The sequence below is a fragment of the Globicephala melas genome, chromosome 10 (assembly GCF_963455315.2).
Source record: "Globicephala melas chromosome 10, mGloMel1.2, whole genome shotgun sequence".
Lineage (NCBI taxonomy): Eukaryota > Metazoa > Chordata > Mammalia > Artiodactyla > Delphinidae > Globicephala > Globicephala melas.
In genome coordinates, this window is record NC_083323.1 from 85,160,519 (window position 1) to 85,187,702 (window position 27,184).

The 27,184-nt window shown below is 36.8% G+C and overlaps 2 protein-coding genes across 2 annotated transcripts in view; one reads left to right on the forward strand and one right to left on the reverse strand.

Annotated features, from left to right (window-relative positions):
• LOC132597924 (sulfotransferase 1C4-like) overlaps nucleotides 1-27,184 on the forward strand; it is a 131,281-nt gene that overhangs the window by 37,810 nt on the left and 66,287 nt on the right. The window contains exon 3 of the transcript XR_009565437.1: nucleotides 17,251-17,325. The gene's annotated coding sequence lies outside the window, so the exon portion shown is untranslated. The remainder of the gene's footprint in view (nucleotides 1-17,250; nucleotides 17,326-27,184) is intronic.
• On the reverse strand, nucleotides 5,132-21,115 carry CMAS (cytidine monophosphate N-acetylneuraminic acid synthetase). Its single transcript, XM_030841283.2, has 8 exons — nucleotides 20,759-21,115; nucleotides 14,106-14,248; nucleotides 13,791-13,946; nucleotides 11,914-12,047; nucleotides 10,075-10,169; nucleotides 9,528-9,699; nucleotides 8,613-8,766; nucleotides 5,132-5,732 (listed from the first exon to the last, which is right to left on the reverse strand). The coding sequence occupies exons 1-8, from the start codon at nucleotides 21,016-21,018 to the stop codon at nucleotides 5,542-5,544; spliced, it is 1,305 nt and encodes a 434-aa protein (XP_030697143.1). The 5' UTR covers nucleotides 21,019-21,115; the 3' UTR covers nucleotides 5,132-5,541.

The following is a 27,184-nucleotide window of genomic DNA, read 5'->3' on the forward strand; positions in this document are numbered from 1 at the left end:
CCGATCTGAAGATCTCTGTCTTTTAACTAGCGTGTTTAGACGATTCACATTTAAAGTGATTATTGATATAGTTGGATTAAAATTTACCATCTTTGTAACTGTTTTCTATTTTCTATTACATTTGTTCATTTTTCTCCCACCCCTCTTTTTCTGACTTCCATGTGTTTAATTGAGAATTTTGTATTATTCCATTTTACTTCCTCTCGACATTGAAAAAAAACATTTTCAGTTGTTGCCCTAGGGTTTACAATATACATTTAAAAATATTCTAAGTCCACCTTCAAATAACACTATACTGTGCCACTTTATGAGTGTATTCCCAAGTCATCCTTCCCATCCCTTGAGACACTGCTGTCAATCATTTCATTTATCCATATGCTATGATCACCCTGGATAGATCAACCAGACAGAAAATCAATAAGAAAACAGCAGACCTGAATTAACACTGTAAACCAAATGCACCTAACAAAATATATAGAATATTCCACCCAATACCACCAAAATAAACATTCTTCTCAAGCACACATGGAACATTCTCCAGGAGCGATCATATATTGGGTCATAAAGCAAGCCTTAACAAATTTAAGAATATTGAAATTATGTCAAGCATTTGTTCTGTCCACAATGGTATAAAACTAGAAGTCAATAACAGGAGGAAAGTTGGAAAACTCACAAATATGTGGAAATTAACACACTCCTCATCAACCAGTTGGTGAAAAAAAGAAGTCAAAAGGGAAATAAAAGAATATGTCAAGACAAATGAAAATGGAAATACAAGATATCAAAACTTATGGAATGCAGCAAAAACAGTTCTGAGAGGGAAGTTTATAGTGATAAACACATACATTAAAAGAAAGATCTCAAATAAACCACCTAATTTCAAGGAATTAGAAAAAGAACAAACTAAGCCTTAAGTTAACAGAAAGAAGGAAATAATAAAGATTAGAAATAAATGAAATAGAAACTAGAAAGACAATAGAAAAAAATCAATGAAACTTTAAGAGTTGGTTTTTTTAAAACATAAACAAAACTGACAAACTTTTAGCTAACCAAAAAGAAAAAAGAGAGGACTCAAATAAAATTATAAATGGAAGAGGAGACATTACAACTGACACTACAAAAATACAAAGGATTATAAAGGTTACTGTGAAAAATTATATTCCAACAAATTGGATAACCTAGAAGAAGTGGATAAATTCCTAGAAGCATATGTCTTACCAAGACTGGACTCTCAGGCAGCAGCTGGTAAAGAATGTAGTTAAGGTGCTTCCAGGGAAAAAAGTGTGAGATGGGTGTTTTTGTCTGCTTCCTCTGCACTGAGCCCTGGTGGGATAGCTTTGTCAAGTGCTCATATTTGCATTAACTATTGCTTCTTCTTTTGTGATAGTCTTTTGGGTCTCATGTATGCAAGCCTCACTGGCTCTCAGAGTTAGGTGTTTTGGGGTCCCATCTATTGTGTGGGCGTCTTAAAAGTTTGGGTGCTAAATGTAATGTCCAAACTCTTCACTCTTCTGGGAGAAACTGGTAGTTGGAGTTCCCTCCCGATCGTCCCCTACTGTGCTGGGAGTAGGGTTTATAGCAAGAGTGTGTCTCAGCCTTTTTTACCAGTTTCAATGTGTGTATTTTCTCATTTGTCTGATGTTTAGGAATCACTCAGCTAATTTCTGGATTTCTTTTAAAGGAAATTGCTCTATATGTAGCTGTACATTTGTTGTGTTGGTGTGAGGAGTTCAGGAGTCTCCTGTGCCACTACCTTGGTTGACCACATATCTATGTGGTCGACTTATTAAGTGTTAACTTGACAAGTTCATAACACATGGAAACAACCTAAGTGTCCATCAATGGTGAATGAAGAAAACGTGGTATATAGATATATACAGTGGAATATTATTCAGCCATAAAAAGGAGGAAATTCTGCTATTTGCCCAACACTAATGAAACTTAAGGGCACTTATGCTAAGTGAAATAAGCCAGACAGAGAAAGACAAATGCCATGTGATTTCACTTATATGTAGAATCTAAAAAAAAGCAACCAAAAAACCAAACGAATTAATAGAGAGTGTACTGGTGGTTGCCAGGGGCTGGGGAATAAGGGAAACAGATGATGTTGGTCAAAGGGTCCAAAGTTCCAGTTATAAGATATGTAAGTTTCTGGGAATTAATGTCCAGCATGGTGACTGTAGTTAACAATACTGTGTTGTACACTTGAAAGCTGCTAAGAGAGTAGATCTTAAATGTTCTCACCACACACACACACACACACGGAATGGTAGCTGTGTGAGGTAATGGATGTGCTAACATTATTGTGATAATCATTTGCAATGCATACATATTTCAAATCATCACGTCGTACACCTTAAACTTACAAAATGTTATATGTCAAGTATAGCTCAATGAAACTGGAAAAAAACAAAATGTAATAAAATAAACATGTAATTCAGATGTATAGAGAAAAACAAAATAAAATCGGCTAATATTTAAGTTCGCCCATTCTTTCCTCAGCTGTTTCAAGTCTACTCACCCACTCTCAAAGGCATTCTTCATTTCTGTTCCTGTGTCTGATTTCTAGCATTTACTTCTGATTCTTTCTTCTAGTGTCCATCTCTCTACTGACATTACTTTTCTGGTCTTTCATGTTGGGTACTTTTCTCATTACATCCTTTTAGATAATCATAGCTATTTAAATTGCCTATTTGATAATACTAACAAGTGTGTCATATCTGACTCTGGATCTGATGATTGCTTTTTCTCTTCAGACTCTGCTTTTTCTTGCCTTTTGTATGCTTTATAATTTTGTTGTTGAAAGCCATGTATGTTATTGGGTAATGGGTACCAAGACACAAAGTCTCTAGTATGAAGATTTATGTTAATCTTTCTAGGAGTTGGGCTGTATTTACTCTTTCCTGTAGCTATAGGGACCAGAGACTTCAAATTCCTCCATGTCCTTGGTTTTGATTTTGGGACTTCCTTTTTTTATTTCTCCTCAGAGAAAGTCTGTGTCTTGTAGTCTTTTAAGGTGTAATCCACTGTTACCATACTAGCAACATATTGGTGTAGCATAGGGTGTAGAAGACGGGCAGCATTCTAAAATCTTCTAAGACTTGGTCTCTTAGTGGGCTTGTCTTGGGAATATGCCTTCACAGGTGTTTCTGTCTCTCCTACAACGTATAGCTTTCTTCCTCCTGCTGCTACTGTTTTTCCTGCCTGCAGCATTCTCTATTTCCTTAATGTCATCTCCCCTGTTGAATAAGGGGGAATTTCCCCACCTTAGATGAGACAGAGATGTTGGAGTGGAGCAGAGTTCCCTTCTCCCTGTTGGGGTAAGTCTTCTGTATTGCCCTCTGGGGAAATGTCCTTCCTACTGGAGTAGTCCTTTCTTAGGGAGATAGGGTTTCTCCTATCAGGACCATAAGGGGATTTTTCTTGAATCCTCAGACCCGTTTTGTGATAACCTGCTGGCATTTCTGGAGGGAAAGTGTGTCCCACTCCCACCTCCCATGACTGCAGTTTCTAGGAGTTTCTCACTCTCACATTAGTTCCACACAACTTCTGGCAATTTGCAAATTACTAAATGTTCCCGTCAGTTTATGGCATCCAGCAGGTTTTGCTCTAGGCAAACCAATATCAGGTGCGCTATCTCTGGATGTGATTGTCATTGATTTTGGCCAGTTTGTCTTGTTGAACAAACTGGAAGGGGAAGGGGTTGGCAACTTCGAAGTTCTTTACATGTCAGAGCTGAAGATATATTTTCTTGGCTAAGTTTCCCTACTATTGGGCACACAGGAACTAAGAGTCACAATGTGGTCTGAACTGTCTCTTTGTATTTGGCTTTGGGTGAGGGGAATGAAACAAGGACTCTAGTATAACCTCTACTTATACATGGTATTTACAGGAGGTATTTTGTCAGGATGTTTTTTTAGGAATGAGTGACTCATGTGGTGATTAAATATAAGACTTGAGAATAGGCTAATAGAGGCATGGTTGGAGAATTACACAGAATAGCTTGATTGGGGTGGAGAACCGCACAAGAATCAGTAGGAACTGAAGCTGGAAATATTGTGTCCAGAGTACATTCAGACTGGGAAATGTTTGATTACATTCTGTGGTCAGCATGGAGTCACTACAGATTTTGTAAATGATAACAGCAAATACATAATTAATCTAGCAATAGTATTAGATAAACTGAAGGGACACTGGGCTAGTAGCATCAAGCTCAAGATTTAGTGTCTGACTAGAAATGAAAAGGAGAAACTGAGGAAGGCTGTGATGTCCCAATGATAAAATCAGACATTTGAGAGATGAGGTACAGGAGTCTGGCCTATAATACAAAGAACTTGAAACGCAACCAGATCTCACAACAGAGATTAGGTTTTGGAGTCATCTGCATGGAGGTTATAGCCGAAATACTGAATAGAGATGTGGTCTTCGGGAAGAACAAGAGCTGCGTTTAGAACCTTGGGGAATGTGTAAATTTAAGGGGATGGGAGAACATAGAGTTAGCAGTGGAAAAGCAAGAAAGATGGGAGTAAAACCAGGACAAGATGTAAAGGAAATTAAGGTAGAAGATGGTCCTTTTTTTTTCCAACTTATGTCTGGCCTATAGGGGCAGACTCTGAACTGTACAGATCCACCCAGCCTTGACTGGAAAACAGCTTCCTATATAGCGCCGCGTGAATGGCTTGCTTCTTGCTAGAGTTTTACATGAACTCTTTTTATAGTGGAAATAGATGAAAATGTTCCACAAGAAATGGTTAGTGTTTTTATTAGGTAAGCATCCGCAATTATGAGCTAATGTCCCATTCTTGGAATCTAACCAGGTAGGAGAGAGATTTGTGCTGGCTGTAAAATTGTGATAATAGCCAAATTTAGTACACAAAATTACCATGATCTCCGAGGTAATTGCAAACGATTTACTACAAACCAATATACAACCTTCACAATACATGAATTTCTTCAGACATCTGTATTTGTATTTATGTGCTGTATGTATCCATATATGAAGTACAATCGGATGCTCTACAGCTGGTATTTAGTGGCTTGTTTCTCACGCTGACTGCATGGTCAGTGTTTAAAGGAAATAAGGCAATGTTTGGTAAATCTCTTCTATAGCAACAAGACAGTTTTCATCAAGTTTGTGAAATGTAATTTTATTAATAGAAGGGCATGTCTTACCAGACAAACTGTCCCAAAATAAATAAAGTTTCAGCATCATTAAGAGCACACAAACACACAATTTTACAGGATACAATACAAAGTCAATTTTGATGATGTTCTTACTTGCATTTACTAAAAATCTGAGAGAGACTGTGATCAATCTCTAAATAATGATCCTGCATAAAGAGAAAAGTACAGCACAGTTATTTCATAGAAGGTTTTGGAGTGACAGTTTGAGAAGACTCTGCTTTAAAAGATATTAAGATATATCACAAATCAAATCACACTCTCTGTTGACATTACAGCATGGAATTGTACTTAATCAAAAATAAAAGAAAAGTGGCTGAAGAAGGCTGTATACTTTCTTTTCCAACATAACACTAATTTCTATTTTTGGCATGAATTAATAACCTTTTCCATTAGTAGGAAAACGTGCTCTGCAAACTCTCGGAGGGCACCACGGCCACCATAGCTTTTGCAAATATATCCAACAGCCTTCTGGGCAGCGGCACAGGCATCAGCAGGAACACCACTGAGGCCCGCTTTCTTCAAGCACTCCTCATCAGACACTTCATTTCCTATCAAGTTAAAGAAACACTGGTTGAATATTTAAAGAGAGAAGGAATTTTCTTCCTAAATAATGCAAACAGCAATCAGTAAGTGATTCTGGCAACTTCAGACACTGTATATTAGAATACTACAGATTAGATGGAACAAAAATAAAAGCATTTCCAAGTATAATAAATACTTAAGGTCTAGGGTTTTTCCTAAGTAATTCATAATAAACACTTATCAATTAGAGGAGAATGGAGTATACTTTCTGCTTGCCATGCATATTACAATTACTAGAAATCTAATATAAACTATAATTATTTAAACTTTTTATTAAGGAAAATTTCAAACATGCAAGAATCCCAAATTTATGTAATTATTAATGTTTTGCATTATTTATCAATATTCTTGTCCATTCCCTGCCCCCCAAGTTTTTTGGAGGAAAGGGAGAAGAAGGAATTCCCAGAAACCATACTTTACCCATAAACTATGCCATCTGTCTATAATACATATATTTTTAAGAAACTGACATAATATCATCCAACCAACAAAATCAACACTAATTCCTTAATATCATCTGATAACCTAGTACATGCTCAAATATCCTCAACTGTCTCAAAATTGTCTATAAATCAACTATAAAGAGTTGATTTATTTGAATCAGAAACCAAAAAAGGTCCACATAGTGCATTTTGTTGCTATACATATTCAGTCTCTAACAGTTCTCTCTGATTTGTATGCTGCTTGTTGAAAAATTACCATCACATTGACATAACTACATCCTTTCTCTCCCTGCCTTGCTTATTAGTTTCTCCACCTCCCCCTCTTATTTTATTTTTTTGGTAGGATGAATTTCAGAAGCTCCCAGGATCTAACATTCACCATTCTGCATATAACTATTACTATAATATAGACTAAATACTACTAATAAATGTTGGTTAAGAGTGTTTGTTTTAAATCTGTTCTACATTTATCGACTGAAATTTTTTCTTTTATTATTAAATGTATTGAAATTTGAATTGTTTTCAATGAAAGATGATAAAAATTAAAGTATTTCTTTGCATAACCCACCCCTGAAACTAAACTTTATTAAATTTTATTTATAAAAGTGTTTATTAGAACTAATAAATGAATTCAGTAAAGTTGCAGGATACAAAATTAATACATAGAAGTCTATTGTGTTTCTATATATACTAATAATGAACTCTCAGAATGAGAAATTAAGGAAACAATCCCATTTAGTATTTCATCAAAAAGAATAAAATACCGAGGAATAAATCTAAGGAAGTAAAAGACCTGCACTCAGAAAACTCTTTAAGACACTGACAAAACAAACTGAAGATGACAGAAACAGATGGAAAGATATACTGTGCTCATGGATGAGAAGAATTAATGTTGTTAAAATGATCATAACTACACCAAAGGCAATCTACAGATTCAATGCAATCCCTCTACCAGAATACCAAAGGCATTTTTCGCAGAACTAGAATAAAACTAAAATTTTTATGGAAACAAAAGACCCCAAATAGACAAAACAATCTTGAGAAAGAAGAACAGAGCTGAAGGAATCATGTTCCCTGTTTTCAAAAGCTATACTCATTAAAGCAGTATGTTAAGAGATTAATCGTAAGAGTTCTCATCGCAGGGAAAACATATTTTTATTATCTCATATGTATCTATATGAGATGATGGATATTCACTAAATTTACTGTGATAATCACTGCATGATGTATGTAAGTTAAGTCACTGTGCTGTAGACCTTAAACTTATACAGTGCTGTAAGTCAGTTATATCTCAATAAAATTGGAAGAAAAAAAGTGTCAACATTTTAAAGGAATACAATTTTATACATTTATGTAACTGACAAAAAATACTGCTCTGAGTTTTAAAATAAAAATTTGGAGTTTATTCTCTATTTTCTTCATTTTCTAACCTCTACTTTTTATACTTTTTTCCTTATGTGATATAAGTAATGCATATTCTTGGTAGAAACTTTAAAAAAAAATAAACGAAGGCAAAAAAAATCAAAATTAGGCTAATTATTATTATTTATGGATAATCACTGTACTTTGGCATATATATTTTACAGTTTTACTTATATAAATGATATACACTTATTACTAAATGCATACACTATTTTAAGGATTTCATATTATCTTCAATTTCTTTCCCAATAGCCTTATGAAGTTTGATTTGTGTTTATACTGTAAGTAGGAAAACTAAGGCTTAGAGAAGCTGCTTAAGGTTGCACAGGTAATAGTAAGTACAGCTGGGAGTTGTTATATGTTCCATTAAAATTGTTTTCGTCTTACAAAAATTGGATCATTTTCTATCAAAGGTTCTACAGTATTTTTCTCCACTGAATCTTCACATGTGATTCAAAGGCTATTCCTGAAGTCCCCGGATCACGTGCTCCCAAAGCATCCCTGTGCTGCTTCTTTTGAGGCCCATATTGTCCTTGTAAATATTTATCTCATACACGGTTTATAGTTATTATGTATTTTAATAACTTTTCATTACTGATATTCAAAAATGTTGAATCATTAGACTGTAAACCCTGTATGCAATAAGTCCCAGCAACCAGTTCCAAGCATGCATAGAGGAGACACCTGATACATATACTTGCTTAATGCTAAAGTGAAAAACTTGTGACATGTGACCATGTCAAGGAATACATATTACAGCATTGTTTTTAATGGTTGCATAAATCTATTTTTGCAGGATATTTAGGTGGGTTCTTTTTTTCCCTCCATTATTGGCATATTTGTTCAATTTCTTTCCTGGAAATGGAATCTGGGGAGTCAAATCTATGTACATTTTAATAATAGCAAAATATATTCAGAATGTACTTCCTATATATCAGAACTCTTCAATCCATTATTATGGCTGAATAGGAGGACACCAACCAAGATATGCCACTTCTTTCCAGCACAGGCCCATTTCTTTTCTCCATTCATCTACAACTGCAAGCTTGTCTGGTACACTGACTTCCATTTTGCAATCCAGTTTTAAGGAAGAGAGAGTCTGCTTTGAACAGGCCCTTTCTGAGATTAACCTCACCTTAAGAAAAAAAAAAAAAGGGCAAAATGAGAAAACAGAAATCTCTCATAATAACACCTTTTAAATAATACAAATCACAAGTGAGTAGTCTGAAGGACTAATTAAAGTAAAATCAACTAATTTATTTTAAAATGATGAAGCTTTAACACATTTGATTGCTAGTAGTCCAATAAAGGCAAAAGACTGTTTTCTACAGTGGAAAGGATTCTATCTACAGGTAAAAAATAAAATATACATTGTCTGATAACAATCTAAGATTCTCCAATAATTCAATTTATTCAGAGGAAAGTCTAACTTGTCTCTCATGCTGCTCAGAAACACGTATTTAAGATTTCTAGTGAATTCTAAGAAATCATCTTAAACTTCATTTTTGAAAATACACATAAGTATTGTTATTTTGAATTAAAATTTTCAATCATAAGAATAAGCTACATTTAAAAAATCCACCTGAGATTTGCTTTTCTCCAAATGCTGACACCTATTTTCTATGAAATCTTTCTGGTTGCAAAATCCTATCGGAAATACTAGATAGCACCTACTATCATACTCATTAAATAAATAAGAAATATTATTTATTGATAGACAAATTACTAATTCTGCTCATCTCAAAGTAAATAGCACAATTTTCTAGGCATGTGAAAGCTAAATTTCAGATATTTTAATTGATAATACTAAAAACGTAAATCTGTTATTTCCCTCACGTGTTCCTTGACCTTAAATCACAATCTTAAAAAGCATTGCTATGTTCAGGGGGCACATACCTCAATACCACTTTTCTTTAATAAACTTATCCCAATAGCATCTTTTACATCGTAAGATATTATTTCTTTTTGGTCTCCTGATACATAAATGTGGCCATTGGTTAGACATCCATCAATATTGCAAACGAAAAGTTTTATCTCCTTCAGCTTCTCTTTGCCAAAATAGCCAAATCTAAAAGAAACCAAAATAGACTTTTGAATTTTAGTGTGATACTAATCTCTCATCTGGCTAACACCAGTAAACTTGATAACCCGTTTCCATTTAATTACTCAAACATTACCTTTCCAAGTAACCTCACATACACACTTCAACTTACAGTGCAAGGATTTTAAGTGTGGTCTAACCAGATTATGTGCTTCTCAAGTTACTGAATAAGCCACCTATAGGCATATTTTATGTATATGTCTTCCTCACATAAGCAAAATAATTACAAAAGATCCTAAGATTGGAGGATCAAAAATCAGTTGTCCACAAGTGAATTTAAATGTATCTACTAAAAATCATTCATTGTGGTCTAGTGCAAAGGCTATACAATCTTGTTTTCACCTTAAAACTCTTTGTTCTGCAATAGGCCAGTCAATGTCCACATCTATGTCCACACTGTGCTCGGCTCGCATCTCGTAGTACGCCATTTTCCCACCCTAAAGATAGCACAGGTGCCATGAGGACTGTTGTCAACATGCATTCACACATATCAAAAAGTTTATTACAATACAGAACAATGAATCCACTTCTATAGTACTAAGAAAAATGAATAAGCCAGTAATACCAGACATACAACAAATATTTTTTTTTGGAGGGAAGAGCTTATTGTTTTCCATATATTCAAACCACATAAAACAAACAACCTTGACATTTTTCAAATTCTATTTACACAGTGCAAGTTCCCATTTTTCTTTAAATAGATTTTAAAGACTGAAACAGAGTAGAAATAATATGCATCCTCCAGTATTCTGACCACAAGGAATTTTCTGGGAATCCCTAAATGTATCCCCTTTGTTCTGGTAGTCTCTCCCATCATCATCCAAAAGCAGTAGTATAAATGTTTTTGGAACTTCTGTTCCTATTTGCAATAGGGGTAAGATTGGGGAGGAAAAGGAACTGTAGTATCTACTGTACAGAACTGCCTTAGATCCCTGAGCTACAGATGGGAGTGGACAATAATTGTCTGGGTCACATGTGGGCAAAGGTAGGAACAGTGTCATGATCCTGGGGTATGGGGCAAGAGGAGTGAGGCCTTTCCTGATTGTAATCATTTGAAGGTCAATATCAATCACTAGAAATTTTCATATTTCAGAATTGTCAGTCTCTTTACAAATCTTGTTACAATGAGAAACCTACTTTTCTCCACACTTTAGGAAAGGGTCAAATCACATTCCCCCTTAGCAAAGAGCTTATGGAGGGTGGTATCTATAGATGTCAAATCTAATTTTCCTGAATACTCAAACTTAACTGAACAGCCAGTCTACAGTTCGCCTACTGACCAGAAGATTGGAAAAATTCCCTCCCCTTAGAGAATGAGTCACATTAGAATTTTTACTATAAAGAATGGAGCTCGGGGGTTCTTAAGTGCTATTTTTTGAGTAACATAGGACCTGAATCCAAATCCTAACAGTGCCATTCACAACTTGTTTTTGCTTTGAGCCAATTGCTTCATTTTTCAGAGCTGCTATTTCCTCCTCTGAAACAGAACTAGGAACATCCATTTTATTCCGTTATATAAGATAACCTATGTAGTATTTCATATAGTCCTGGGTCCATAGTAAATGCTGAATAAAGAATAGCTATAACCAAAATGAACAAATAGTATATGATGTAACGTAACCACACAGGCTCTAAAGATGAGAGAGACATCCAACTCCCTTATTGTAAAATGAGAGCATTAAGACTCAGAACAGATAAAATGATATATTCAAGGTTAAATTAGTTATAGAGATTTTACTACAATATATTCCAGTTTTCCTGATGCCCAGGTTGGTGCTCTTTCACCTCTGCTATACTGTTGTGGTTTTTGTCTCTTTTCAAAGTAATAAAGGTTATTCAACTGTACAACCACAACTTGACAGTAATACAACTATGGATTAAAAACAGAGTTTTGAATGAAATAATATGAATACCAGGACACATATAGAACATTCAATACTTGTTTCATTTCTTATCTTAATGTTGCAACTGTAGCAGAGTCTTTCCCATATTCACTGAATGAACCCCAAAGATCATTTTGGGGTAAGTGTGCAGGATAAATGCCTCAGATGATAAATCTTGTCAGTTACTGCTTTTCCCCTAGGGGTTAATACTTTCCTTTATGTGCCATACTTCTTTCTCAGAACTCAAAGTATATAGATAAAAGGGTTTGAAAGGTTTTTGCAAAATGAGGGCACAGACCTGTAAGTAACCCATCTCTATCAAATGTCTTTTAGCAAAATAAAACGAGCCATTTTCATATAATTCTCCATCCCAGTCTTGTCGACGAGGTCGTTTAGCTGGATTCAAATTCAGAGGCTCAGTCATTTCACGAACTAAAAGCAAAAAGCTACAGTAAGTCCCAGGTGCTTTGAACACTGAAAATGTTCATTCAGTAATTTTTTTAAAAAGCAAATAAAAATGAACTCAGAAGGTAGAATATTTCTGTATCTAAATAAACAATTTAAAAGATTTTTTAAAGAAACAAAACCTCTAATAATTCTGATGATTTATCTTTGCTTTTCAATAACAATAATAAGAGAAAAATAAGGTATCTTACAGAGAAATTCTGAGCAATTAAAGTTTTAAACTATTTATAGAAATATAATGCTTTGGGAGGACATAAAGGCAACCTTAAAATAGTTTCAAAAGAACTGAATTTGTTATAAAGTACCCATAGTTCAGTATTTGAGCCCTTTAAATCTACTTGCTCACTATGAGCTTCTATAGAAATACAATGTATGTGTTATTTATCTAATGTGGTTGAGAAATTACTCTCATGGAATTATTACAGAAAAATGAATACTTCCCCACTAAATTATTGAAACTTTAATATTGATAGAACTGCTTACATAATGTATGATACATTCTTACTAGTAGTTAAAAAAATACTAATATAAAATATACATAACAATAAATAAATAATGTTTACTTATTATTATTGTTGGTAATAATGAAGGCTGAGCAATACCAACATTAATGATTATAACATGATATAATAAATGAAGCCTTCAGTATTGGTATATAGGAATTCCCTTGGCTTTCCACTAAATTTTTGCCAAATTTGTGTTTGTGTATGGATACTTTTTGAACTTTTTTAACTTTAATCACATATCATATAAAGCTCAATATTCAGTTTAACACTGGGCTTCCTTGATTTGTTCAAAAATGTGTTTTACAAGCTTTAATCCTTCCTATATCTTATTTCTGATATTTAGTGAATAAGTTCAAAATATTATATATATAAAACTTAACGTAGAACTTGCTACAGAGAAGACACTCAATAAATGCTTATTGAATGAAATCAATAAATTTAGTCATTGATATACTGCATTGATTTTGACAGCATTCATATTTAGAGGCTGAAAAATCATCATTTTCTGTCTATAACTTTATCTTCTTATCTTAATTGCTCTTTTGTGGACCTTCTCCATTTTCACTGCATCTTCCCCTCTCCTTTAAGTCAAACATAGGTTAGAGACCAGCTTTCCTACATTCAACACATGTCAGGGCATTGAAGAGTAATCACACTGCCTTTCTTCAAGTATGTTACATTTACCTATTTGTTGGTGATTCTATTCTTTATTACAGATTTTGCTACTTCATCTGGCTAGAAATCAGGCTCTAGCTAAACGTTATGGAACTCTTTTTGCACAAGAAGTTACAAATTTTGGGAAGCAATTCCACAAATTCATTCTTGAGGTTCTCCAAAACTTTTTGGTGGAAGATTTCTATTCCCACAATTCTGTGATTTATACGGAATTTATCAAACAAGTCTAGAACAACATAAAAGTATTTGCTCTAGAAAAATGACATGTCTTCCTCAAAATACAAATAGAGGGTTAAAATAATCCTTTGTAAAAAGTAATTTGGTAGAGAATTAATTTGGTCTCATTGTTTTGCCTCAATAATCACAAGATTTAGAACACATTATAAATGTTATTACCTACTAGAGTTAAGAATCCCATGTTCTATTTTACTGCTCCCTTTTTACTCTCCCCACTCCTAAAGAATATTTACATATGAAAAATTAATTCTCCATAAAATGAGCTAAAATAAAGATTGATACAACAGATTACCTCCTTTCTGAATTTCACCCCATCGAAACTGATGGCGTCTCACAACAGAGAAAACAGAATCATATCCTTCTTCTCGAATCATTTCTGCAACTTTCTGAAGATCAGTAGGATGTAAACACGGAGAAGTAGCTTGAATATTTCCTACAATGTCAACCTCTTAAAAAGACAAAACAAATGAAAAGAACATCAAAATAAAGTTCTTTGCAAGCAAGTAATACTAAGATCTAAATTCAAATGTTAAAACAAGTCTTGTGAAATGATAGGCAAGTTGGAAATTATGTAAAATTTTGAATAAACTATTAGTCAAACTCATACCATTGTGATAATTAAGAAATTCTATGATGGCATCTAGTGAGGTAGAACTGTCTTTTGAAGCTTCAGAACTTCTTCGATGAACTTGTGCACCAAATTGTTTGGCCACATTCTCAATTTCATCATGGTCTGTTGAAACCCAAACACTGTACAGATATTAAAAAATAAAAAGCCAAATCACTAAAAAAAAAATCATTAAAGATAAAAAGGAGCTCTGCAACCCCAAAAATACAGCTTACATAATGTCAGAATAGTTTTTGTACCAGCAAAATAATGTTACAGATAGAAATTAATATAAAATTTAAAGAAAAATAAAGTATTTTCTATGTAAACCACATTTTAAAATGTCTGAATCAAAAATGTGGTCCTAGATGTAATATTTATATTTACATATATAAATATTTATATTATATATAACATTATTTATATACATATTATTTACATAGCCCTAGATATAGTTTTATAAAGTTAGAAAAAAATGATAATTGGTATTTTTGAAGCTACTGGTATATTAAAGACACTAGTAACACGAGAAGTTCAAATCTAAAGAAAATAAAGAAGATACTGCTTCTCATTCCCCATCAAAATCCAAAATATTGTGTATTTAATATACTTGCTAAGAAAAAAATGGATTTGGCTTAGCCAAAGCACAACACTCAAAGAGTTTCAAGCTTAGTAGAGACTAAATGCCCAAAACAATCAGACAAGCCAACTCTTTTTTTTTTTTTGGCCAACTAACAATGGGTATATAAATATCTGAACATAGAATCAAGTGGGTAAAGCCACCGATAACAATTAAAGATGTGGAGAACATGACTTGATTGGCTCAGGAGAGCTTAGTTGAACAGCTCTATTAACCACAGCTTACAGAGTTGACCATTTGGACTTTATAAGACGACGACTAAGAGTAAAATATAAAACATTATTTGGGGGCGTGTACTAGTCTGTACTGAATTGTTTCCTTGACCTTTACAAATCCCCACTGCTAGAAATAGAAGATGTGAGTATTACTCTAGCCACAATGTTTTTATAGTGACATTACACAAAGAAATCTGAATGACTTCTTTGGTATATGCGTTGACCCTTGAACAACACTGGTTTGAACTGTGTGAATGTTTTTCAGTAAATGTACTGGAAAAATTTTAGAAGGTCTGCTAAAATTTGAAAAAAATCGCAAACTGTGTAGCCTAGTAATATTGGAAAAAATAAGAAAAAGTTAGGTGGGACTTCCCTGGCGGTCCAGTGGTTACGACTCCGTGCTTCCAATGCAGGGGGTGTGGTTTCGATCCCTGCTTGGGGAACTAAGATCGCACATGCTGCGAGGCATGGCCAAAAAATAAACAACAACGATGTAATTAAACCAGCCAAGATGACTAAGTATAATACCACAAAAACGCAAAAAAAAAAAAAAAAAAAAGGTATGCCATGAACGCATAAAACATATGTAGATAACAGTCTATCCTTACATAGATATGAGTGATATTTAATATAAAGTTAATAATGTTTTACTTTTCTGTTTAACTCTGCCCATCATCACAGGTAAGTGGTTTTTTTAAAAAATGGAACAATGTTTCTGACACTGTATTATGAATATGACTGTAATACTGTATGCCATAAAAATTTTATAATGATTCATTCATTAGTGTATAGGCTAGGCTACTGTGAAGCAATCATACTGATTACAACAGGCTACCATAAAGCAATCACACTGTTGCTTCTTTGTTATCAATGCCCGAATCATTATACCTGTAAATAAATATGAATTTCTTTTTCACATTATCTTTTCATCTTTGATGTTCAGTGTTAGTAATATGTGTAACATCTACAGTTTTGTATCATATGACAATATTGATACTGACAGGTGATTCATCTTGTAAACAAAGTAAACTTATGATATAGTGCAGTACTGTAAATGTATTTTGTCTTCCTTATGATTTTCTTTTCTCTAGCTTACTTTATTGTAATATACTATACAATACATATATATTATAAAATGTGTTAATAATAAAAAATAAATAAAACATAAACAAAATAAAACATAAAACTAAATAAAACATGTGTTTCAGATATAGAAAACTCATGGTTACTCATGGGGAGAGGGAAAGGGGGAGGGCCAATATAGGGGTAGGGGAAAAAAAAGGGTTATTATGGGATTACATAGAATCATGTGTGAAACTTTTGAAAATTGTAAAGCACTAAGGAATTTAAAGAATCTTTCAATTAAAAAAATCAATTAAATTTTAAAAACATAATGTGTTTATGTTACTGGTAAGGCTTTAGTGAACAGTAGGCTATTAGTAGTTAAGTGTTGGTGAATCAAAAGCTAATCTGGGATTTTTGACTGCCCGGGGTGGGGAGTTGACACCCCTGACCCCACATTGTTCAAGGGTCAACTCTATTTCTTTTACCCCTTTCATTCAGTATCTACTGAATGAATGAGAACCTGCATGTTTCAAACGTCTATGCTCAATTGTCAAGAGTGAAAAGAGAGAAACTAAAGAAAAATTTCTAACATCTCTGGCTTTCATTTATGAATTTAATTTCATTTATTGCCTTTACTATTGGCAGATGATTTAATAGAGATAAAGTCAATAAACCCCCATAGTGCCCCCAATTTGTTTTTCAGAGGAAACCTAGTAAACAAGATGAGCCATTGGCTAGGAGTCAAGTGTGTCATACCTACTCATGTCATTCTGCGCAAGGCACAACATAGGAGCCCTCATTTTCCTCCATCTCAAAATCTGAAATAATTTTGGGATAAGTTTTTCACTGGAAAGCGTCACAAAGTTATATAACAAAGTGAAGTACCAACAAAAATGTAGTGAATTTTTTAAAGAGAGGATAAAAGGAGGGTGGTGATGGTAACAGTAAAAAAGTAAACAGTAAAAGGAAGAGATGAGTCTTTTGACATCTGGTTTCCATCACTAATTGAAATAAATTACTGAAGCCATTTACTTTATCATCCTGATCTTTACTGGAATAAACATTCAACACCTCAGGATTCAGTGATCTTTTGGAAATGCTAAACAGTAAATAAGAAATAACAGAGGTTGGGAAGAGGTTTGCCTGTGTTTCATCTTTCCTCCCTTTTATTATTCATTTATTCATTCATTCATGAAATGATTCCTGACTGCCTATTCTGTTTCAGGCCCTACTCTGGACACTGGGATATATAATCCATTTTCTTGAGAAACTCTCAGCGGATTGGTAGAGACAGCGAGAGGTAAGGAAGCAATAACTAATCTTTCTACAATGCTTTACTTTTTACAAGGTATTTTTATAGTGCCTGCTATATAACAGGTGCTCAATTTGTTGAATGAATGAAACAGTAGATGGTTAAGAGCATGGACTCTGAAGGAAGGGCTTCAAATCCCGGCTCTACCACAAGCTAGCTTTATGACTCTAGGTCAAATCTCCCTAAGCCTCAATTTTCAGTAAAACGGAGGTAATAATAGTAGTAATTACCTAATATGATTGTTATGAGAATTCAACATAAACCACAATACAGAATAAACGTTTATTAAGTGTTAGCTATTGAAAATAATAAAATAGGAATGGCAATAAAGGAACAGCTACACAGTCTCATCCTCACACTGACTCTGTTGGAAGGAAAACTGAAGTTTTGCTTTCAGACCTTCAAAGGTCCAAATGTCTAATTTGTATGTATTATGTAAGGCAATGGCATTATGAATATGAAAACAGCATCTTATAGGTACACTTAAAATACAATGATCATCATTTATTAGAAGGACTAAGTCAGTCAATCATTCTCCCTTGGTTTAGGGGCATCAGATGAGGCAGGGCAAAAGAGAAAGAATGAGCAAATGAACAAACAGGGCTAATAAAATTTAAAATCAAGTATAAAGTAAATGTCAAAGTTCAACGCCAATGGCTTTAAATTTAAAATCAAGTATAAAGTAAATGTCAAAGTTCAACGTCAATGGCTTTAAATTTAAAATCAAGTATAAAGTAAATGTCAAAGTTCAATGTCAATGGCTTTAAATTTAAAATCAAGTATAAAGTAAATGTCAGAGTTCAACGTCAATGGCTTTAGCCTCAGATGAAGTCATACTACATCTAACAGGATGAACAGGAGTATCAACCATGATCCCTACGACAGAAACTTCAAATCATAAGCTGCCATTTCAAGGACAACATAGCATGGCCTTTCATTAATCATAAATCCACACCCTAGAAATGAAACCAAAACTTATGTTTATCTTTCACGTTAGGCAACATTTTAAAAAATCAATTTACTCTGAGATTCACTTACACAGCACTCAACCACTGTTGAAACCAAGCTCTTAAAAACTCAGCTCAAACAATAGCTTTTTACTAAATGAAAATATTATCTCAGCATCTTTCTTGACTGTTAACTCTCCAAGTTAGTGTGCAAAGTTAGCAACCTTGAAAGTATTGTTAGCTTTGATTCTAAGCCGGCCAGAAACTCAATTAAGTCAAAATGATTTTGAACAAAATAATCTCCAGGCCCGAAAAACACAAATCAGGCAAGCTACGGTTTTCCCCAGTTCCTTCATAGGGTACATATTTGTTGAAGGAGGCAGAAGGGGAGAAGCAGGAAGGCTGCTCCAAACTGACTGCAGCTTCAGAATAAGTCAATTAAATTCAAATCTACCCCTTCTGGGTGGTAAATTAGAACTCAAAGGGCAGAGAGGGATGTATAACTGCAAGCTTTCTAAATTAACTGTTTTAAGAGGGCATCCAGGGGCTATCTGCCAGAAGAACATAGGTAAATTCTCCCAGCAGCACTGAGCATGCATTTTCAGGGGCTGGGATCATCCTAAGAACAAGGCCTTAAGCTGCTAGAAACCATGACAGAGTTTGGTTGAACACAGACGTTTGGATGGAGTTGTTTGTTATGTGTGGGAAGTTCTGCCGTTCTCAGCAAAACTACCCCCATACCATAAGGGGAGAGCCTATCTAGAGGAATCAAGAAATAGAGGATTATGGTGACCAAGTGCACTATCCCTTTACTTTCTTTTTCTTAAAAATATGTATTATCACCTGGTACAGTATACACTGTTTATATATTAACTGTCTTCTCCCTATAATAATGCAAGCTCCACCAGCCTAGGGATGGACCCCACTCCTATAACCCTTGGTTAAGGACACATAACAGTGCCTGTCACATAGTAGGTAGTCAATAAATGTTTGCTGAATGAATGAATCATTTTTGCCCTTGAATCTGTATCTCAAACAAGCCCTACCTTTTTTTGTTTAGCCAGTTTGAAAGGGGTTTCTAGACATATGCAACTGGAGTTGTGAATGCATTCTGTTCTCAATCTATTATGAATGTGATATTCCTCTCTAGTTTGTCACAAAAATAGGATTTTACTACATCACTACTAACTGGATGCACCTTCTCTTGGTCCTTTTTTTTTTCCCCCAGTGTGTACCCTTTGTAAGGAGGTAAAAATGTCCAAAAGTCTGGGAGCTTAACACGGAAAGAACCATGTCACACACATCTTGCTGTTCCCTTGGATGTGTATGGCAGAAATTAGGGTTCAGTGTTTACTGAACTGAACCAAATCCCCCAGTCTTTCTTTATCACTCCTTTGCACACTTCCTGTTACATTACTGTTATATTCTGTGTGCCAGCTCTTATTTACCTTGCACCACCCAGGACTTCCTTTGGATGAAAACATTAAGAAAATTAGTAAATTTATACTTTTTTGGTACCTCCTTTGTAAACAAGAACAGTTAAGTGAAAATCATTTATCCATATATTAATGTAGGTAATTAATATGCTCCAAAAACAGCCATCTCTTTAAAAACCAAAACCCAAACATCAAAAAGGTGAAAATAATTCTTTCCACGGTAACAAATTCAAGCATAATTAGGTTGAAATTACCATGTGTAAGTTCATTCTTGGCACAGAATTCTATCTCCCTTCTTTTATGAATGACATAAGCTTGTAACTCCTGGCCAATACGGCATATGGCCATGTCTCTAAATGATGCACAATTAAAACTGTCCTTAGGACAAACGAGGTTCCAAAGGTATGATCAAACCATTTATAAGCATTTCATCAAACAGTCCAGCGGTGCGGTTTTCCACTCTCGCACCTACATACAAATGTGGGGAGCTGTCTAGATTGTGCTGACTCACAGGCAGATAGCTTAGAGTATTTTCCAAAGGTCAGGAAAGGATCTCCAAGCTGAGCTTGAAATGAGAAAAGCCTTGACAGCCCACTCCATTCATGAACCCGATGCCTCCTTAATCGAACAGCACCAGGTGGGTATCAGACGCCGGGCAACAGGGGAAAGCCAACGGCCACTGCCTAAAGGAGTTCACAGATTATCGCAGACGTTTCACAAGGGTGGACTCCTTTCCTTTACCCTGCGAGGTCAACCCGGGCAGCGCAGACAGTAGAGAAGAGGAAATCTCCCCCTTTACGGATGTTATTCTCAAGGGCGGAGACAGGAGCGGTCCCAAGTTCATGGCTACTAGCAGCTACGGAACAAGGAAGAAGCTGGAGCCCCTCCTCCCCCGGCTGCCAGCCGGGGCCCAGACACCCCGGATCTTGCACACCCCTTCCGGGGGCGATTGCCCCCCGGAACCCTGCCCCTCCGGCGGCCCGGCTCCCCCTCACGACCCCCGCCCAGGCCGCACCGCCCACTCTCGCACATGCGCACCTCTGGAAGACCCCCGAGTCCAGGGCCGCACGCAGGACCCAGCCAATGAGCGGGACCCCCGCCAGGTGCTTAATGTTCTTCAGGGGGATGCCCTTGCTGCCGCCGCGGGCCAGGATTAGGGCCGCCAGGTGCGGGGGCTTCTCCACACCTCGGCCCTGGCCCCCGCGGGAGTTGCGCTGCAGCTTTGGCGGCCGACCCCGGGAGGGCCGGCCCCGCGGGTTGGAGACGGAGGTGGCGGCCCCCTTCTCCACCGAGTCCATCTTCCTCCCACGTCTTCTCCCCAGCTTCTCCACATCCGGGAGCTCTTGTCTCGCCACCTCAGCTCGGCGCCGCCCGACCTCCCCGCCCGACCGCTAGCGGGGGTGGCTGTTCCCGGCCCCGCCCACCGCCACGTCCCCGCGCCCTCGCCGGGCACGCCGGGAATTGTAGTCCGCGGGTCGCTCGCAGGGTCCCGGAGGCCCTGTAGGCTCTGCCCGGACGACCCCCAAGTCCAAGCCCGGCACGGAAAGGCCAGAAATGCCTTGAAGGAAGTGTAGCTTCTAGGGGGCTTGATATTGTATGGAGATTAATAAAATAGGCAACACAGGTTACCGATCTTCTGCTGAAGAACTTCTCCATTTAGGAATTGTGGTGGGTTTTCCACGGCACACCCTGGTGCACCCGAACACTAATCAATTTTATATTTTAAAATTTATATTTTAAACGTCCGTCTTTCTGCTATGCTTCTGACTCATTGTTTCCAAGAGATGACCTCATTCGAATGTCCTCCAAGCACCTTAAATTCAACATTTTAAAAACAACCCTCCCAGAGCAACCCTGTATTTTTGGTAACCATGTGAGGAGAAGCTCAAACTGCTTCTACCTCTGCATTTTCTTTTTCTTTCTTTCTTTTTTTTTAAATTGAGGTGTAACTGACATATAACATGTTAGTTTCAGGTGTACAATGTAATGATTCAATATTTGTATGTATTGGGAAATGATCACCACAATAGGTTTAGTTAACCTTTCAACATATCTGTCTGCCTTTTCTATCAAATATCACCATCCGTCTGGTGGAAAAACTTGGAAGTCAACCTTGTCTATTCCCTTCTAAGTGTAGTAGACACCTGTTAGTTTTCTTGTTTTTGGACTTCTGAAAACCTTTTCCTTTCAGCAATTGTCACCTCTCTTACCTGGTTTGCGTTTCACGCAAATCCTCAGCAGTGTAGCAGTGGGTGTGTGACCCAAGCTGATCTATCTAAGTACCTCAGCTTCCTGAACGCAGTTGTGGTGTAGGAACAGGCATATGACCAAGCAGAGCCTCTTGGCATCCTCTCCAGAGACTCTGGGAAAGAAAGGATCTTTTTCTTGCTGAATATTTGGGTGCTAAGGACCCTGTAAACCTGAATCCTGAGGGCAGGTTGAGGGAAGGGGGGTGGTGGGAGTTTCTGTTCTGAAATTGGCTGGGAGGCTGATGTTCACACAGAAGAAAACAGGGCCAAGACATGCAGGGAGAAGAGAGAAAGAGCCCCGATGGCATCACTGAAACCTCTTAATCCAGCCAAGAGGTTCTAAGGTGCGCGCGTGCGCCCACACACACGCACACACATGCATACATATATCTCTGTTTTGGGGTGGTTTTTTAGGAAGGAATCTCCTACCTAGCATGCATTTTGTTTTTTTACCACTTTTGCAAGCCTGTATCTGGAAGTAGAGAGTCTCCTTGTCTGTCCTGGGTAAAGGCTAGTACATCCAGAACGAATGAAAGGTAGTAGTACTGCCTCTTCTTCACAAGACGTGACAGAAAGCCTTTGTGCTTCTCAGGTCTTGGCTCTTTCTGAAGGAGACAGAGTAAGCCTTTCGTGTTTTGGGTCCTGGACAGGCACTGGAAACTTCACGTCTCATCTGTTTGCCTGTGAAGCAGCTCAGCCCTTACTGGGACTGGTTCTGGGAGAAGGTGCTGAATGTGGGGTAGTGTGGCTGTAAACAGACATCAGTGCTGTGCCTGAGGAAGGTGGGCAGACCCCAAGAACCATCCCAGCACTCCAGGCCAAGTGACCACTTTGCCCCCAACATACTGGCTCATTGACTGGGACCTTCACAGTTATTTTGCTTGAGAGAGAGCAACACTGATTTTTTGGTAACCATGTAAGGAGGACATCTAGTGCTTCTTACACACCAAAACTTCTTTTCTCCTTTCCACACCAATAACAATCTTAGTTCCCACTAATAAGATAGTTACCATTCTCCACAGTAATTCCCTAGGGGCCCACAAACCCTAGTGGGCCACTGACATCTGAATAGTTTAACTTCTCTGGCACTGGTGTCCTCCAAGCTGGGGACACAGCAAGTGGCACCACTGTTGCTTATCAAAGGAGATTATAGCAATTTGCTTAAAAGCTGTGAGACTATGGACTCCTCCAGGAGAGGGACTGTTCCTTCTTTGTAATCACATCCAGAACAATATGTGGGTCACAGTATCTGCTTAGTAAACGGCAGTGAACTACGTCTGATGTTACTTTTCCAGTCTCTGCCCACACATACTTTTTTCCTTTTTTTTTTTTCACTCTCCAACATTACCATAAACTCATTTATTTAAAAGAAACTGTACGTCCATATCCTGGCTGAATTGGGCATTCATATTATGTGTTAAATGCCCAGGAATAGCAAAAAATTAAACCAACTCCATACAAAGCAACTATAAGAACACAAAAACAGAACAAACAAACCAAAAATCATACTTTTAGCTGATGAAAACTCTCTCCGCCAAACGAACCACAAAGTGGTATACTGCCACGCATACTTTTTTATATGGTTGTAGTCTTACAATAATAAAGCATCTTGTATTCTTTGTATTTTTACAGTACAGTTTTGGTTAGACTTGACAACTGGCTGGTCCCAGTCCTGAGAAAGAAAGAGAGAGAGGCAGGGGAAAGGTTAGAAAAAGTGGAAGGTGATTCATCTAATTCAATATATGACACATGGAAGTTTGATAATTTTTTTTCAATGAAATTAGAATATACTCATTTAATATATTTTTCTTCTGTGTGGTCAATGGGCATAAAGTTTCCGGTAAACAAGATGGATAATCTCTAGAGATTTGCTGTACAACATTGTACCTATCGTCAACAATAATGTATTGCACACTTAAAATTTAAGATGGCAGATCTCATGTTACATGTTCATATCACAGTAAATAAAATTTTGAAGAAAAGAGAGAGACAATAACTGTGCCAGGAAGAGGAAATGTTAGCTTGTCTTTGGGTTACTCTGAAGGAGTTAAAAATACACTGCTCTCAAAACAAATATTCAGACTCATCCTTCCTTTAAAGATGCGTGTGAAGTATTGCTGCCAAAGAATAATTCATTTGTATTCATAGTGAGAGAATACATCTTTGTATGACATCTTATTTTATGATTCTGTATATGAACACACTCAATACACAGAGGAGTCCTTTCATTGATTTGCTCGCATTTATTGCATTCCACAAGCCAGGCCTTGTGTGACACTTCAGGAAAGCCAAAGCAAGATGGCCTAGACCCAGAGCTTAGCATTCTGATGGGGAGACAGGCAAACCTCAGTAGAGTGTCGTTTGTGCTTTGATAGAAATGTGTGTTCTGGGGTGGGCAAGAATGGGGGAGAAGTATTTAGGTTAGACTGAGATTTTTGTTGGCTGAGATGACTCTTGCAATACTGTTCAAGTACAAGAATCTTCTCTGCTGAGGGAACAACCTTGGGGAAGGCACAGAAGAATGAAATAGCTTTCCAAAGAGAAACTGGGAAACTTGAAGTCGGTCACTATAATTGGAGCATATGATACTAGTGGGTTCGTGGCAAAAGATGAGAATAGAGGGGAACATGTGGGCCAGATTACAGCACATAAAGGTATTAGGAGCCAAGCCTTGTCAAGGAAGTTATAAAGAGCAGGGATAGGGCACAATTCACTTCATTCTTTCAGCAAATCATTATCGCATGACTACTGTGTGTTAGGTACTTTGCTGGCCCCTGGAAATACATCGAAGGTACTAGAAAGTGCTCAATTTCTGGATGTATCTTAGAAGTATAGCTAATAGGATTTGCTGACAAGCCAGATGAGGGGTGTGAGAGAAAGAGGGAGATAGAGTGGTGGCAGAATCTTTGGCCTGACCATTATAATTTTTTAATGATGGTGACTCTCACCAACAAGAGGGTAGGATTGAAGCTATACCAACATGTGAATCTAAGGATCAGTCAGTCTCTGGTGATGCAAGAATCCCAGCTCTGGAGAAAACCCCCTTTCCTTGAGTATTTCTGGGAGTTCTCAAGGGTGTCTTACATGTGCCCATGAAAATGAAAGTCCTGGCTGCAACTTATAGTGGCTGCAGTTGCTAGAGCACCACAGACCTATTTCTCTCTCTGGAGCTAAGCTAAGATTTTCTTATTGGTTTTTTAACACATAGATTTTTACTGAGCTGTAAGTACTACATATATTTTTTACTGATTTGTAAGTACTATATATATATGTATATACATATTTACTGAGTTGTAAGTACTGTATATATGTATATACATATGTATATGTGTATGTATATATATATACATATATACACACACACACAATTCTGTATTCTTTTTTTGTTGTTTGTATCATTATAAAGTCTTTAAACTTACTGGTAAAAGTTGTTTAAAATTACTTTCAATGCATAGACCATACTTTATTCAGCAATTCCTTATTACTGAACATTTGTACGTAAGGTAATAATCCCTAATAAGTTTGTGTATAAATTTGTAATGATGAAGGCGATGGTTCCTGAAACAGATTTCTATAAATGAAATTACCCAAATAAAATTTAGTGATTATCTTCCTTTGAATCCAAATTAAGATTCAGTGCTATCTGGCTATGTTGGCAACGGTTACTAGTCACGTATAAGTTATCTCTTGCCACATAATAAATTACCCTAAAACTTAGCAGCTTAAACCAACAGACATTTCCATCTCACAGTTTCTGAGGGGCAGAGAGGCATTTAGAGGAGCGATTCTGGCTCAGGGTTTCTCATGTGGTTTCAGTCAAGCTCTCAAGTGGGGGCCATGATCACCTCAGGGCCTGACCGAGTTAGAGAATCCACTTCTAAGGTGGCTCATCCACCTGGCTGTTGGCAGGTCTCAGTTCCTTGCTGGCTGTTTGTGTGTGCAGAAGCTTCCCTCAGCTCCTTGCCCCATGGGCCTTTCCACGAGGCAGCTCACAGTATATAACAAGCTGCACCCCCCGAGCAATGATTCAAGAGAGAATGGAAGAGCAACCAAGATGGAAGCCACAGTATCTTTTAAAGACCCAGTCTCCCCAAAATTGTTTTTAATTTAAAATTTTTTAAAAATGAAAAATAAGTTAGAAAACCCCCAAATCCCCAAAACACACAAAATATAAAGACCCAGTCTCCAAAGTCACACACTGTCACTTTTGTTTCGTTCTATTTGTTTCAAGTGAGTCACTAAGTCAAGCCCACTCTCAAGGGAAGAGAAATTGGCTTTACTTTTGAAGGGGAGAGTGTCAAAGAATTTATGGACATATTTTAAAAATCACCATAACCTAGGAGTTGGGCCTCTTTCCTCCCTTCCCTTCCTTTCTTTTTTTATCAGCTTTAGAAGGAAGGAGGAGGTCTATCCTGACCCCAGATTCCTGGGAAGTATCCCCAGGAGACTAGATTAATAATCTAGGCATTAGATAGGTAGAATTTTTTTTTTTTTTTTTTTTGCAGCCCATGACAGAGCCCACATGGCTGCCAAATCATAGGTATTCCCAGAAGGTGTGATGACAGCACCTGTGCGGGAGAAATTTCAAATGTGGCCATACCCTATTACTGGGGCATAACCCAAGATGCACATCCCTCAAGCAGAAATAATAAATGGAGTGAAAGATTCCTGATTAAGAGGACTTCCACTGCCACAAAGTTGCTAATGGTTTGGTGTTTGTGACCTTATATTTATTAAGATTTGAATTGGCATTTAATATACCTGAGATGAACAGATGAATATTTCAATCTATTTCAAGATAAATGAGTTTTTTAAAACATGGATATGTTAATAATAGGGAAATTGTTCCAAAAAGCAGATTGGAAAGAATCTGTAGAAAATAAACTTGAAAACTTGCATGGAACAAGTGAAGGAAGGGTTAACCTGCAGAGAAATGGTACTGTGTAAGCTCAGATAATTTGGAAGACTTGAAGGACTCCCTGGATCCTTATTTAGAAGGAGAAGGAAAGGGACGTGCCTTAGAACCACTGAGCTCAGAGCCAGTCTGGCCTCCAGCTATTTCAGACTTTGAACTCCATGGGAGGTTTTGATAAGAGCCAGGCCTGAAGGTGGGGGAGTTGCTCGTGGTATTAAAAACATCTGATAAGGACTGTCTGCAATTAGAGAACTTCTGGATGAAATATCAGTTCTTTACGGACAAACACAACCATTGTTC

What these genes read in the sequence shown, in the direction of transcription:
- CMAS (XM_030841283.2), bottom strand. Translation starts at nt 21,018, where the DNA reads ATGGACTCGGTGGAGAAGGGGGCCGCCACCTCCGTCTCCAACCCGCGG. An exon ending in ATTTCTTAATTATCACAATG is followed by an intron (nt 13,947 to 14,105) that starts GTATGAGTTTGA and finishes TGTCTTTTTAAG; the next exon opens with AGGTTGACATTGTAGGAAAT. An exon ending in GAAAGAAGTGGCATATCTTG is followed by an intron (nt 5,733 to 8,612) that starts GTTGGTGTCCTC and finishes TTAACTTGATAG; the next exon opens with GAAATGAAGTGTCTGATGAG.